Below are 15,055 nucleotides of genomic sequence, written 5' to 3' on the forward strand. Positions count from 1 at the left end.
GGTTAGCTGCCAAGCTCTTAACCACTGCACCACCAGGGCTCTATACAATGCCAGGTGCTTAGAACGTAATCATATAGGCCTTTGTTTGGTCCTATTTATCATTCTTGCCCTAATTCCTAGGAACAAGTCTCAGATGTTCTCTAGTCACCTTACATCCACCCCACAGAAATCTCCCTAAGTATCCACCTTGTGAAGTCTTAATCGGCTAATGGGGAGGAAGTTAAGTTTGGTCAGGTGCCATTGTTAGGAGCACAAAACTTCCGTAAGTCCAAATGTTGCCTCATTTGGACAGACTGGAGTGACCCTTACAGACCCAGACACCATCAGGGTCTGATGACAGGCTGAGTGCAGTGAGAGGACAGTCCATCGGTGGCTGGAGGCCCAGGGTCAGAGGGCACCAGTGGGCACCCTGTACCTGATGACTGCGGCCCCGGCAGCTCTCAAAGGCAGTACTGAGTGTACACACTCCACATTCAATGCGGCCAGAGTCCAGAAAGGCCTGGGGCTGCCAGGAGTTTCCAGCTGCTGGCATTAAGGGCCCAAATGGGTCTCCCCAGACCAAATCTGTATGTGGGCACAGAGGTCTGGTGCTTGCCCCCAGAACAGCCTGAAATGCCTGGTGGACCTACCTGCCTATGGGGTCATGATCTCGGACCATAAAGCAACCTAATTCACTTGGCCTCTGCGCAGCGAACCAGTGACAAAGGCCTAGCATATACCTGTATTTCCCATATTTTCCGTATTTGAGGTAACACTTTTCTTCTGTCATTATAAGGTTGTGGAAAGGCAGAGAGATGCGTTAGGAGACTCATGCTTGGGGCTAATCATTATGTCTTTAAAGACTGTTCAGAAGGGACAGGCTGAGTCAGGCTGAGCTTCACTCACACACAGCAGCTGGCACAATGGGGGACGCGATATTGGCTAAGGGAGAAAAGAAGCCTGGCTCCAGTTATAGCTCTGGACACCAGGATTCTGCCACCAGGAGTCACAGAGAGGGGGGTGTGTGTGTCTGTGTGTGTGTCTGTGTGTGTGTCTGTGTGTGTGTGTACCTGAAAGGCTGCGGTCTTCTTCATCTTGTCATGCGTTCATCTAAGAAACAGTGACTGAACCACCAAAGTTAGACTTTGGCCATCTTCAAATTCTGATTAAATTTGCTTTTCAACTAATTTTGATATAAGAAATGGGACAGCTGGGCTGGGCTGCAATTCACTGGCTCAGAAACAGTGTCTGAGTATACAATCCATTACCAGCGGGCAGCTGCTGAATACGGTGGGAGGGAGCCTTCCCTTGAAGACAGGATCATACAGGACCCTGATAAGCATCAGAGTAGAAGGCGAAACCCCCTATTTTCTCCTGAAAGGCACTGCTGGCGAGTCTGGAAGAACACGTGTGCTGTTTGTCAGTCATGACCCAGCTTTCTTAGTTGGGCGTGAAATGCCCTGGAGAAAAGCTACTCTCTCAAAGGGCCTTAAGGTTTTCAGGCAGGAGCCTGCTGGAGCGAGATACTGCTGGGGGAGTTGGGCGTGAAATGCCCTGGAGAAAAGCAACTCTCTCAAAGAGCCTTAAGGTTTTCAGGTAGGAGCCTCCTGGAGCGAGACACTGCTGGGGGAGGTGGAGATGTGGGAAAGGGAGAGTGTAGGGAATCAAATCTAATAGCAGGTGTCAGTGATAGCCACCAAAGGGCCACACGAATGGTTACCAGGTCCCAGGGGCCCTCGGGAGGAGTGGTCTGGGCCCCAGGTGCTCCTGCACTGTAATAACTGTGGCAAAGTCACTGCTCACCACAGACCCTGCAGAGCTGCTCACTCGGCTTTTCAAAAACCACGTTAAGTTACCCTTTGCTCCTGCCTCTCCTGGCTCAACAATATGATGTGTTTTGTTGTAGAAGGGGGGCTGCCCCCAAAGGGCTCTGGAATGTGGCAGTGGTGGAGACAGGCAATGGAGAAAAGGGCTGAGAGCTTACCCCTCCACCCAGGTGCTTCCAAAAACCTGGACTCCTGAGACATAATTTTGACCACAGAGAGAAATCTCCATCTCAAAGCAGCACAACCGAAATCTTAACTGAGCAAATATCCTATTTCAACTCCACCCAGTATTTCTCCTTTCGTGGTGTCCACAACCAATGTCAGTTAGAAAGAGGAGTCCATTGACCAGACTTGTGTTGACCATATTTGGTGGCCTCAGAGCTACCCAGATGCCTCTCACGTGTTGGGAGCTGCTCCTGAGTCCTGGCTGGGTAGGCTCTGGGGCGTCCGGCACCGGAAGACTATGGGCAAGGGTAGATCTGGGGATGAGGATCTGAGGGCATCGACCTACAGATTTATGCCTGCAGTGAAGGAGGCTTTCGTGTTTACGTGGGAACGTGTCTGAGTGTGTCTGTATGCGGGATGCGTCTCTGTGTGGTGCTGTATCTCTGTGTTCTGAACAGGGGCCTCACGTGCATTTCCTCCTGCTCCGGAGACGGTGGTCAGGCCACGGCAGGAGGAAGCCTCCCTTTCTCTGGGGCTGAAAAGTCTTGACCCCAACTCTGGATTACCTTAAAGTACTTATCTAGGATTTCACTGTAGTTGCTGCCTTTGGAGAACCAGCCATCTGGGATGATCTCGGCTTCCAGCCACTGGATGATGCGACGCCGGAGCTCATCGCGGTTAGACTGATAGCAAACAACTGCAGGACAGAGAGAAGGAGCGCTGAGTGGTGAGGCAAAGACCCAGGGCCGCCGAGCACCTACCACGGGGGAGGCTCGGTGCCAGCCGGCCGGAGCTCTGCATTCGTCACCTCACTGCACTCCAGGGGGACAGGATTCTCACCCACATTTGACAGAGGCGTGACCAGGGGACACAACTGCAAAGCGTGTCACACAGGATGCAAGCTCACATCTCTGCAAAATTTATAAAGATTGAAAAGACTGCAACTGGGAGATCACACTGCTCAGGTGGGAAAAGAGTAGAGCAGAAACATAAGGGACATTTTCATTAACTTTAGAAAGCTGGGGGCGGGGGAATCAGTCAATAAAACAGCTGTCTTGGCTCAAAGATGAGCTGAAATAATCCGTGAATAAATGAGATCATTACAATTCTTTATGCTACTGGATGTCTTGATTCTCGTGCTAAGGCTTTTCCCTCTCCTACTTAAAATTTTATACCACCTGCACCATCCTTTATTATAAACAACAGGAAACTAGGCCAGAAAAGAGCCATGTTTGAACCCCACACTGGACAGTGTGAGCCACACTGGAATAAGAGATGGGGCTAAGAGTCAGGTCACTGGAAAAGCAAGGAAAGGAGAGCCTTGGCAGGAGGGAATTCCTAGAAGACAACACACGTTGGGATGTGAGAAGGGCACTGGGCCAGGAGAATGAAAATCAGGGTACTCTTCCCCACTCTGCCACTTCCCAGCTGTGTGACTTGGAGAAATTCACCTAACCTCTCTGAACCTCAATGTCTTTATTGATAAGGTAATTACAATAACCCTAAGGTTGCTGTGGGGACCTCAAGAAAAAGTATATGATAAAGCGGTCCGTAGCTATAAACCATGATGAAATCTTAACTTTTATTAATAGACACGGAATCAGTCTTACTGGCATTTCCAAGTACCCCATTTCCAAAAGAGCTGTGCCTTCTTATTCTGCTAGTCCATGACATTAGCATGCTTCACAGAGGGAAGGGCTCAATAGCTTTCCTGTCCTCAGAGTTCAATGGCTACTCAGCAAAGCTGGAAACCACACCCAACATTCTGACCCAACCAGCTGCTTCAAATGGAAGCACAAAAAAATGCTGTCTTGCAGCTTTTCTGAGCTGTGCAGAGGAGTGACCAGTTAGGGGTCACAAGTTCTGACACAGAGAAGACCTTGTGGGCTCTGGCTGGGCTTGTGGAACACAACACTTCCATCATGAAATGAAATTCCTCCTGAGGATGCGTGTTATTAGAAAAGAAAGGCACTCACCTGGGCTGGCAGATGGACTTATATGTTTCTTCTCTGTAAGACAAAAGCAGAAGATATGTAGCGGAAAGTGAAGAAAAAAACAACTGTTACCAGGATTAAAACTGCCCCACATAAGTTGGGTGTTTGTAATCTTTTCACGGTTTTGTCTTGAAGTGGTCTCCTCTGCTTCATCCAGAGCTTAAGTATGAGGATTTTTTATTTCCTACTTTGCCTGGTGGCACTGTGGTTAAGTGCTCAGCTGCTAATCGCAAGGCCAGCAGTTCAAATCCACCAGCTGTTCCTTGGAAGCCCTATGAGGCAGTTGTACTGTGTTTCCTATATGGTTGCTGTAAGTCGGAATTGACTTGACAGCAACAGGTTTTCGGGCTTTTTTGAGTTTCCCTTCGGGTCCCACACCACTTCCTGTTGGGCTGAGGGGTGGCCACTGGGATTTTGTGAATTCACGTGTAGAATCATTACGAAGAAAGGAATGGAGGGAGACCAACGCCTGGGAGACAGTGTCTTATTTCTCCAGGAAAGTTCAAGGCTGAGAGGGGCTGGGCAGGGCTGGGGCTTAGCAAGGGGCTGTGTCTAATACGCAACATTAGCTCAGGGGGTAGAATAAGTGTGGGATTCCCTCCCTCTCAGTGATATTAGTGTAAAAAAGAGGACAGGTAATACTACCAGTGCCAAGAGGTACTCAAATTTAAAAAAAAGGATGGGAAAGATGAAAACTACATGCTTTCTAAAATGGTGCAGAATTCACTTAAGAACTTCCTTATTATGCTGATTGTTGACATAGTTGCCTTATCTACTATCCAGCTGCAGATGGTTCTGGAAACTCCCTTAGGGGTCTGATGGCTAGAAGCCCTGGGCAAATCATCTAGGGCTAATTCAACAGGTTCATGAGTGCCAAGAGAAAATATCTTCAAGCAACTGGGTTGTCTCCGTGGCTATGGGTAGCTGTGGTCAGGGAGGAAAGGACTCTAGGAAGTCAGGCCACGCTGTTCTGCTCCTTGGCTCCCCATGGCAGGGCTGGGATGTGGTGGCGGGAGCACACCTCACCTTTGCAGTGTCCGTCGTAATTAACCTGGATTTTGGATCCAGTGAGGCAGGCGTCTCTATGCAGCTCGCAGTGGTTGAGGTAGGTCTTGCCGTTACTGCCACACACAGGCCTCTTGTGAGGTTTGCATTGCTGAAATAGACCCGCCGGAGGGTGTTCATGCCTTGCGGTCATGGATGCCGACACACACGTACACACACAGAACCACTTGTGAGGGAACTTCCTACTAGCAGAGACGGAGCCTCTGTTCCCAGCAGGGCACCGGGGGACTCAGCTCTGGCCATCAGTGACCCTACCCCCTCATTGCTGGAGTTCCCCATGGCCCTCTGTGCCCATCCAGTACTGGGTCATTTCTTCTACTCTATGAAGAAACACACCTTCCTTACCCTGTAACATCAGCGGAAAGGGTATTTAATTGGAAGTCAGGGATCTGAATGCTCTGATACTTTTGGAAAAAGTCACTCAATGTCGCTGAGTGACCTAAGATTCCTTACAATTCCAACATTCTGTGACATAAAACAGCCAGGTCTGAAGGCTAGGAATGAGGCGAGACCTAAAGGCACGTAAACACACACACCCCCCAATTCTTCTGGGGCCTAACTATAAGGATCTTGGTTCTCCTGCTTTGTTTAGCATTTGGGGGCCATTTTGCTTTCCTCCTCACCTAACAACTCCTGTTGTGAGGCTGGGGGTGCAGGTGAAGGGGTGCATGAGTCTTTGTGAAACAGTCCGCAAAATCACTACGATCAGGGAAATGGAATAAAGTTCACTTGGCATCTTGGTTCTGCCTCAACAATTTAAAGGGCCACAGTCCCAAGCAAGCTCAGTTTATTTAAAGTTCTGTGGTTTCTAAAAAGAGAAAGGAGCAGTAAGTAGGTCAGACCTCATAATAAAAGGGGCCAAAGCAATGACGAACACATGTGCTGAGTGACCAGAAACATAGAAGACTGACCTGGAAGGGCTTCCTAACCCAATCTCTCCAATTTACAGACGAGAATACCAAAGCCCAGAAAGACAAGATTCATTTAACCAATATTCATTATTGAGCGTCTACTATGCGCTGGGGTGCTGGGCAAAACCAAACTTGGTCTCTGTCTTTACAGCATCCAGTGGGAACCGATTTGTTCAAAATCACACAACTAGGATGTGACTTAGCTGAGACTACAGTCAGGACCCCAGACAGAGAACTTGCATTTTTCACTCATTAATGTATTTGGACAAGCCTCCAGGTCAGCAGGCATAGGTCTAGCTCGAAGCCCAGGCTCACGCTACCACACCATGGCCAGGCACACCAGGGCAAATGGATACCCAGCAGGACCTGGGGCTCAAGTTTCTGAGTTGGGAGGGTTCCTTTAGTAATCAGGATCCTCAATCTGGGGACTAAGGTGAATGTATTTATTTGCAGGAACGCAAATGAGTTTCTAGGCTATCGGTTGGTTTTACAGAAAGTGGAAAAAATAAAAAATAAAAGCCCACGTCTCTCCCAGGTACTTATGTTCTCCTGAAGAGGGAGAACGTACTAGAATCCTGCCTACAAAAGAGGCAAATAAGGTTATTTCTCAAAAGCTCATTTTTTACGTTTCATGAAAAAAAAAAAAACCCTATAAAACCTGCATTCCATTAAAATGTGCAATTCCTTTGACTTAGCAAACCCACTTGGGGTAATCCATCCTACAAACATAAAGGCAGCAGCAGCGTGCATGGATATTTGCCCAAGTTTGTTACTGTTTATAGTGCTTAAAAAAACCATGAAACAACGGAAGTGTCCTTCTATAGAAAAATGGTTGAGTAAATCTGGTTCTTTCATATAACTAAATATGCAGCTGTTTTAAAAAATGAGCTAGAACTATACATACTGACCTGGAGGCTTGTCCAAGATGTATTAATGAGTACAAAATGCAAATTATGTGTATCTATCACGACCTCATTTTTGTATGAAATAGGAAGAAATCATATATGTTTATATTGGCATAGAAAAAAAATATGTAGAGCAATATATACACAAATACCAAACTATTAATACTAATAGGATTGGAGGATTATTAGGAAAGATTATTGATTTTATCCTTACAAATGTCTGTACTACTTGACTTATATAAAGCATTTGTTAATTTTGCAACCAAAAAAATTTATAGGGCAAAACATTTTTTTAAAAGAGAAAAAAGCATTTCTGCATTCACGTCTGATTTTTTAACCCCTGGGATAAAAATTCCATGTCTTTCAGATAGACAAAGGTGTGCATTTATAAAGACAATGAAGTAGCTGCATTGCCCTGCTGATGGATGGCTCCAGCAAGGTAGCCACGTACAGTCTCTGCCGTTGTCCTCTGGCTCTGGATCTCACGGCTTACCTCAATGCAGAGGCAGGTGGGTTCTCCCTTCTCGGTGACGGCACACTCCCGGCCAGCTCCACAAAACACATTGGCACAGATCTTGGATTTGCTCCTTAGCTCCTCCTGAGATGTAAAACCATAAAGGAAACCATATCACTGAGATGAACCTATCACAGGATGAGCCAATGGTGGTAATCATCTTTTACGCTTGGGCTTTGGCCTGGAGTCAGAGCTCATGGTGTTGAAACGTCTTAAACGGTCAGCACCACACTCCCCAGCGCTGTTACAGCCCAGGCCCAGGTAGCTCTGTATCACCAAAATTGTTTCTTGTAGACTAAGAGTTCCCTTCTTGCCTCCTTTCTTCTGAAAATGCTCATGGAGCACCTTGTCTATGCCAACACTATGCTAAGGGCTGGGGATATATAGGCTTCATGAAGCAACATGACTCAGAGGAAACTGAAAAGTAAGGAGATATTTAGAAAAAAATATGGAAGTGTAACAACAGGTGCACCAGGAGCTGAAGGCAGGGAGGAGGGCAAAAACCAAATGAGACTTTCTGAAGATACGATGCAGGTCTTAGCTGCCTAGTGCTGCTGTAAGAGAAATACCCCAAGTGCATGGTTTTAACAGAGAGAAATTTATTCTCTCACAGTCTAGTAGGCTACAAGTCTAAATTCAGGGCATCCACTCCAGGGGAATGCTTTCTCTGTCAGCTCTGGAGGAAGGTCCTTCTCATCAATCTCCCCCTGCACTAAGAGCTTCTTTGCGCTGGGACCCCAAGTCCAAAGGACCTGCTCTGCTCCTGGTGTTGCTTTCTTGGTGGTATGAGGCCCCCACATCTCCCTTCTCGCTTCTCTCTTTTATATCTCAAAAGAGATTGGTTTAAGACACAATCTAATCTTAGAGATATCAATATCATTAATCCCTCTCATTACATCATAGTGATAGGATTTATAACACATAGGGAAATCACATCAGATGACAAAATGGTACATGATCATACAATACTGGGAATCATGACCCAGCCAAGTTGACAGAAATTTTGGGGGGACACAATTCAATCCATGACAATGCCTGAACTGATTTTTAATGGTTAAGCAAGAGTAAGCCAGGTAGAAATGGAAACATTTGAGAGAAAGATGGGTATCTGAAGGACCAAAACCTCACTGAGTGGTTTCAAGGCTGTATCATCTCAAAGGGCAACAGGAAGACAGCTAAACCATTGCAGACATGGACCTGCTATCATTCACTATGGCCCCATTCAGCCATCCATCCACATTCGCCTCTGGCCTTAAGAGAAACAAGTCACATGACAAAGAATGAACTATCCTCCAACATGCAATGGACAGGCATGCCTGCTCAGATGTACGCAGCAGGACCGACAAGGCAGGCAATGGCTTCAGTCCACACAACCTGCAAATGTGGGTGTTGGGTAGGCACTAATCCTTTCCCTTATATTAATTGGTGGCAGAAAGCCAGCCTCACCCCCTTTGCCCAGTGGCTCAGCAAATCACGGTTAAACAAAGGAGAACCTGTTTTCTCCAGCCCCCTGCCCTTACTGGCTGAGCAGGCAGAGTCACTGGACTGGCACTGGCTGTGACAAAAGCAACAAAGATGACAGGAGCCAAGATGATGTCATAGGCCTGGCTGTGACAAAGGCAGGGATAGAACCTAAGATTCTACATTCTAGGCCACGTCTACCATATCATACAGACAACAATTCTTACAAATCAGTAAATGCTTTCTATCCAGGAATAGCTCAAAAAAGCAAAAACAAAGTAGGCGCTTGAGCCTTGATGGGCTGTGCCCACTACAGCTGGGGTCTGCTGCCATCTGGAGGCTGCTGGGCCAACTCTAGGTTATTATTTTCTCTTATAAGCCATCTTGCCTGTCATGCAGGGCTCCTATTGGCCTAGAAAGCTTTCCCATTTCATTGGTTTGCACGCTGTTGCTATACCAGTTCTTTTTGGGGTGTTGCTAAGGCGAATTCAATAAAGCTGGCAGGCAGGGAAGAAAAGAGGAAGTAATTCCCAGAAGGCTGGGAAACTGAAGATTTGTTGTTTCCTAAACAGGGAGTGGAGATAAAATCAAGCATATTCTTCAGGCTCTTGTGGAAATGGTGCCTGGGAATGGAAAGCAACTCTAAAAAGGCAAGAGACCCGAATAAGACTACCATCCCCCCTCCCCTCCGCGAACTAACGCTCTAATCGAGGGATACAGACAAATATAAAATGCAACACGGGAGAAAAAATTCTCCAGAGAGAGTCTCTGCGCCATTGGGGCGTGTCCCTTGAGCCACAGATACACAAATACATAACGAAGCCAGCTTGGACATGCTCTATGCTCTAAGATGCCACCAGCACACTGCTCCACAGCCCTTTACCACTGGTGCTAGCTATGCGGCCAAAACTAGCCATTTTAATTCTTTCAGCCTTGGCTTCCTCATCTGTAAAATCAAATACCTGCCCCGTCCTGTGAAGATAAAACGGGATAGAGATAATATATTTGGAAGTACATCATAAACCGTAAAGCAAGCTGTCGGTGAGAAGTGTTGTTCATGTTACTGCCTTATACAGCTTTTTGCAGAATAGCCTGTGGCATTTTTAGAGCCTCCCTTTTTTCTAATGTTGTTGTTTTTTGCATTAAAAATAAAAGCTTCTTACTTCCGGTGAATTCAACCCAAGTTATTTTTCCCAAAAGGCTTCTCAAAAACCCATCTGGAGAAACAGACCTTATACTTAAAATACAGCCACTAATATTTCAGTAAAAACCGAAAACCAAACCCACCGCCATCAAGTCAATTCCGACTCATAGTGACCCTATAGGACCGAGTAGAACTGTCCCCATCGGATTTCCAAGGAGTGGCTGGTGGTGAATTCGAACTGCCGACCTTTTGGTTAGCAGCCGAGCTCTTAACCACTGCACCACCAGGGCTATGATGTTTGAGTAGTACAGTTATTTTCACGTACTACGTGTGGTTTCATCTTCCTGTGTGGACAGCCATGCAAGAAGATGAATTTTACCATCGGATGAGGACACTGAAGATTATTAGGAAGGTTAAGTGATTTGCCCGAGGCCCCAAAATGAAAAAACGAGAGGCGCTATGATTCCAATCCAGGTTTTCAGACATTAGATAACTGAGCTTTCATTTATAAACGTCTAACACCCTGCTATGTAATCTTTATTATACATTATCTTATTTAAGCTCCACAACAACTCCATAAATTAGACATTAATTTTAAGGCGTGCTGGTGGCGCGGTGACTAAGAGCTTGGCTGCTAACTAACCCAAAGGTTGGCCACTCCACAGGAGAAAAGACCTGTAAAGATTACAGCCTTGGAAACCCAACATGGCAGGTCTACTCTGTCTTATAGGGTCTCTGTGAATCAGAATCCACTCAACAGCACATAACGACCACCCCTATTTTATACATGAAGGAACTGAGCCGTAGACGTTAAAAAATTAGAAAATGGCAGAGCTAGGATTCTATTCATCCTAAGGGAAAACAGTTTTTCATATTTTATTTTCATATCCAGATGATTTAAGGTTAAGGGAAGGTTTTAAGAACCTCAGCATTCTGATGGAGATGTGACCTGCGGAATCAGGAAATGTCAGAAGAAAGCAGTTAAGAGTGGGTCAGAGGTTTAGATCTGAATTCTCCATTTCCCACCTCTGCTACTTACCTGCCGTGGTCAGAGGCAAGGCACTCTCTCTAAGCCCCAGTCTCCTCCTGTGTAAAAGAGGAATCATGACCCTAAACAGGGTATAACCGGTTAACCAGGTGCCCTCATGTCTATTCCAACCCAAGGCGAGCCCACGTGTATCAGAAAAGAACTGTGCTCCATAAGGTTTTTGATGGCTGATTCTTCAGAAGTAGATTCCCAAGCCTGTCTTCTAAGGCATCTCTGGGTGGACTCGAACTTCCAACCTTTCAGTTAGCGGCTGAGCGTGTTAACCATGCACACCGCCCAGTGACTCTTGCAGGAATGTGGAGAGGTCGGAGATTTGTCACATGCAGCAGAGTGGCTGCCACACACCTGACAATCAAAGCACCTCTTATGCCATCGAGTCGATCTCGGCTCATGGAAGACCTGTACGACAGATCTGGACCATGCTATAGGGTCTCCGACACTGTAATCTTTATGGGAACACACCATCACTTCTTTCTCCCGCTAGCCTTTCAGCCTTTCAGTTAGCGGCCGAGCGCTTAACCATTACACCTCCAGGGCTCCTTCCACATACCCAGAGGAGGCTATCGCTACATTGGGCTATTTCTTTTCAGTTTTCACACTGAGATGTTGCCATTACACCTTGGGCTGTCATGTCCCTGTTTTCTCTTTCCCCTCTTACACTGGAATGATAATCCTGAGGGCAGAAGGACCGACTGAACAGGAGAAACTAAGAGTCTACCTACCCCAACAACCCCCGCTGAAGATCCCGGACAGAAGGGGGGGAAAGCCACTCACAAGTTACCCAAGCATTCTTCTTTGCAGGTGACACATCTGTCAATAGGTGGCAATCTCTCCCTTTGTCTCAAAAGTGCAAAGAGCCGCAATGCAGAAGTACAGCCCCGGCTCCCGCAGCTCTGTCCTTCAGTGAGGGGGCCAGAGGCAAGAGAATAGGGCCCCCACAGGCAGAGAAAGGGGCTAAGAATGGGGATATGCGGCCCTGACAGCCCTCCCCAGTTCTTCCCATGCTTTAAAACAGAAATCAACAAGAAATTTTTCTCCAGAGGGGAGGCCTCTTTGTACCACTGAAAGCCCTTCTCCAAACCCCATCTTGTCTGGGAGCTGAAGTGTGAGTCTGCATCCCCCCAGCTCCCAGCGAAGTTCCTTGGGGTGGTAGGTGGTCCTAGGGATTTGCTGAGAGACTGGCTGATTGTGCGTGGGGGAGAAGAACATCTCAGGAGGGGACGAACGTGCTCATGGGCCGGGGGTGACTACTGGCTGCCTAGGGGGAGGCTGGTGGCCAGGAAAACAGAGGGTTGAGGCTGGGGCTCTAGCTGGTGGGGGGCCTCGCCAGCTGATCTGAGGGGCACTTCAAGGATCTGGTGGGCAGTGGGGGCCCTGGTAGGTTTGGAATCAGGCAGATGACATGATGAATGGCGTGCTTCGGAATGTTAACGTGCGTCTGGGCCCTTCCAACTCTGAGATTCCAATCCAAAGTGCACAGCAGCCTGGATGGAGAGAGGCTGGAAGCAGGGAAGGCTGTCAGGGCTCAGGCGGCAATCTGGCTGGGGGTGACTAGGGGCTAGGGCCCAATGCTAATGATACTATCTAGAGCACCCACAACTCAGTGAGGCTCCTCAGGGCTGTTTCTGTCCTCACAACCTCCGTGCACGTCTCTGAACAGATGAGGGGACTCCCTGGGTGGTGCAAATGGTTAACATGCTAGGCTGCTAATTAAAAGCTTGAGGCCCCCAGAGGTGCCTTGGAAGAAAGGCCTGGGAGCCTACCTCCAAAAATCAGCTATTGAAAATCCTATGGAGCACAGTTCTACTCTGACACACATGGGGTGGTCACGAGTCAGAAAGAACTCAATGGCAGATGGTTTAACAGATGAGGGAGAATTTGAGATTCAGAAAAGTTCTGTGACATACAAAGGCTACATAACTAGTTAGAGCTGAGTCAGGATTGGAATACAGGTCAGCCTGACTCCCGAGCCTTGATGTTCTCCTACCGGGTACAGCCAAGGAAGAGAGCTACCGGGAGAGGGTACAGCTACAAGGCTGGCACTGAAGGGTCACGGGGTACAACGTAGTTCTTGTAAATTAACTTGCACTGTTTACCTGACCACCACAAAAATTTTTTGGAATTAGGTTCCATGGCTGTATACAAGAATTTTTTCCACGCTGAGATACCACATTGCACATGAATGTCCTCTAGGAGTACGAGGTCAGAGGCAGGTCTATTATCATAAAACTATAAACCCATTCTGTAAGTCTGAAGGTACCTCTGAAAGTGACTGGATGAGTCAGGGGAAGGAGTCATTCTGGAAGTGTGGACACCCTGATGTATTGATAAAAACCAGTAAAATACCTGTCCCCAAATGGAGCTTTGCCTACATCATTTCCTCCACCTTGTCTTCATTTAGTGTTGCAAACCAAGCTCTGGGGGTTTGGTCTCACGGTTCGTTTTCACAATGCAAATTCCACTTGGTAAAAGACTTGACGAAGAACTTCCTGACTTTTACCAGGTAAAAACTTTCTGAGCAACGGCCAGTTGTTGTGTGATAATAATGGTGCTACGTACCCATACAGCTATTTTACTACTCTTTAACTTCTACTGTCACTTTTGATTCTCAAAACCGTTTTGAGACAGGCAGGCCCTTCCGGGTTTAACCTCATATGATGTTAAGAGGACACCGAGGCTCAGAGCCATCTCTGACCAGTCCAAGAGCTCACAGCTACAGAGCTGACTCCTGGCCTAGCTCTCCAGACTTTAATTCCAGGCCTCTCTCCACTAAGCCACTCTGCAGCTTTACAAACCAAAGCCAGGAAAAGTGTTGCCTTGAATCCAAGGTGCTGAGAAAATAGATTATTAGTTTTGGAATCGAAAAAGATCCTTCGCAAGCACGAGGAAAAGTTATTGGCCAAACCACCAGTAGAGGCGATATGGCACCTGAGACTCTGGGCCCATCAGCATTAAGTCTGAATGTAAAATCACTTTGAATGTTTTTTAAAAAAGTCTTCTGAAGTAAAACGATTTCTGGAAGAACAGTGTGCTCTGGCAGGAGAGGAAGCTTATGAGTAAAGCCATAAACCTGTCAGTTTAATATACTATCATTTGAACTGGGTAGGCTCTGTCATCTCCGTTCTTTTCCTTCTCCCCAACTTTCCTTAAAAAAAAGAAAAAGAAAAAAAAAAAAACCCTACTTATGCTAAAGTGGAGTTTTGGCCCCATTTTCCACTATTCTGTGACAGAGCAGCTTTGTTGACGTGAGAAACGCTCTCTCCTTGCTTTGCCAGAATTAGTCATGGAAACTTCACAGGAACACCAAGGCCCCTCCTGCTACACAGATCACCATGGAGCTTGAGACAAAGGAATCCACAGAACTGAAAAGTGAAGGGGGGGCGTACAGGGTGGAATGCTGGCTGCTCCCAGGCAGCTAATCTGGAAGGGAAAGCAGGAGCAAGGCCTGGGAAAGCCAAGGAGGAAGAGCAAAACCATTTCAGGATCCTGCAATTTATACTCTATTCATTCCTTTCACCTTGTTCAAGTCTCTCTGATTCTTTTTCCTCTGAAAAGAATAGTGCTGGTGACTCCTGCATAGTCTAGGGAAAGGGGAGGAAAGAGGAGTAACTTCCAGCATTTGCAGGGACGATATCCCTCCCCTATGTGTGCTCACAACCATGCCAGGTGAATGCAGCAGGGCCAGGTGCAGGTTTTGTGGGGCCTGAAGCTTAAACAATTTGGCGGGGGGGACTGCTTAAGAAAAAGAATACACAATTATGAACGTGAAACTCGGTACAGGGCTTTGGAAGGGGCCTTGTTAGTGAAGGGTCTGAAACAAGCTTAATTAGCTTCACTGTAAATCCAATTCTCCAACTACCCCATTATTTTCTTCACAGACAAGAGCTTTTCAATAATGGCTTTTATGCCTTTGGTCTGTTAGTCAGACCCCATTTAATATTTTATGCATATACGGCTTATCTCAAATAAACGTGAAGCACCTTGTACATTTTGGCTTCTCATAGACTGCAGTTTCCTGCATGAGAGAATGTTTAAATTTTTTT

At 46.8% G+C, this 15,055-nt stretch overlaps 1 protein-coding gene across 1 annotated transcript in view; it reads right to left on the minus strand.

Moving 5' to 3' along the window:
• Nucleotides 1–15,055, minus strand: part of FSTL1 (follistatin like 1) — a 62,119-nt gene that overhangs the window by 12,830 nt on the left and 34,234 nt on the right. The window contains exons 3-6 of the mRNA XM_049877431.1: nucleotides 7,339–7,443; nucleotides 4,991–5,120; nucleotides 3,947–3,979; nucleotides 2,537–2,667 (exon numbers count right to left, since the gene is read on the minus strand). Coding sequence (XP_049733388.1) covers nucleotides 2,537–2,667; nucleotides 3,947–3,979; nucleotides 4,991–5,120; nucleotides 7,339–7,443 — 399 coding nt within the window. The remainder of the gene's footprint in view (nucleotides 1–2,536; nucleotides 2,668–3,946; nucleotides 3,980–4,990; nucleotides 5,121–7,338; nucleotides 7,444–15,055) is intronic.

The sequence above is a fragment of the Elephas maximus genome, chromosome 1, assembly GCF_024166365.1.
Source record: "Elephas maximus indicus isolate mEleMax1 chromosome 1, mEleMax1 primary haplotype, whole genome shotgun sequence".
Classification (NCBI taxonomy): domain Eukaryota; kingdom Metazoa; phylum Chordata; class Mammalia; order Proboscidea; family Elephantidae; genus Elephas; species Elephas maximus.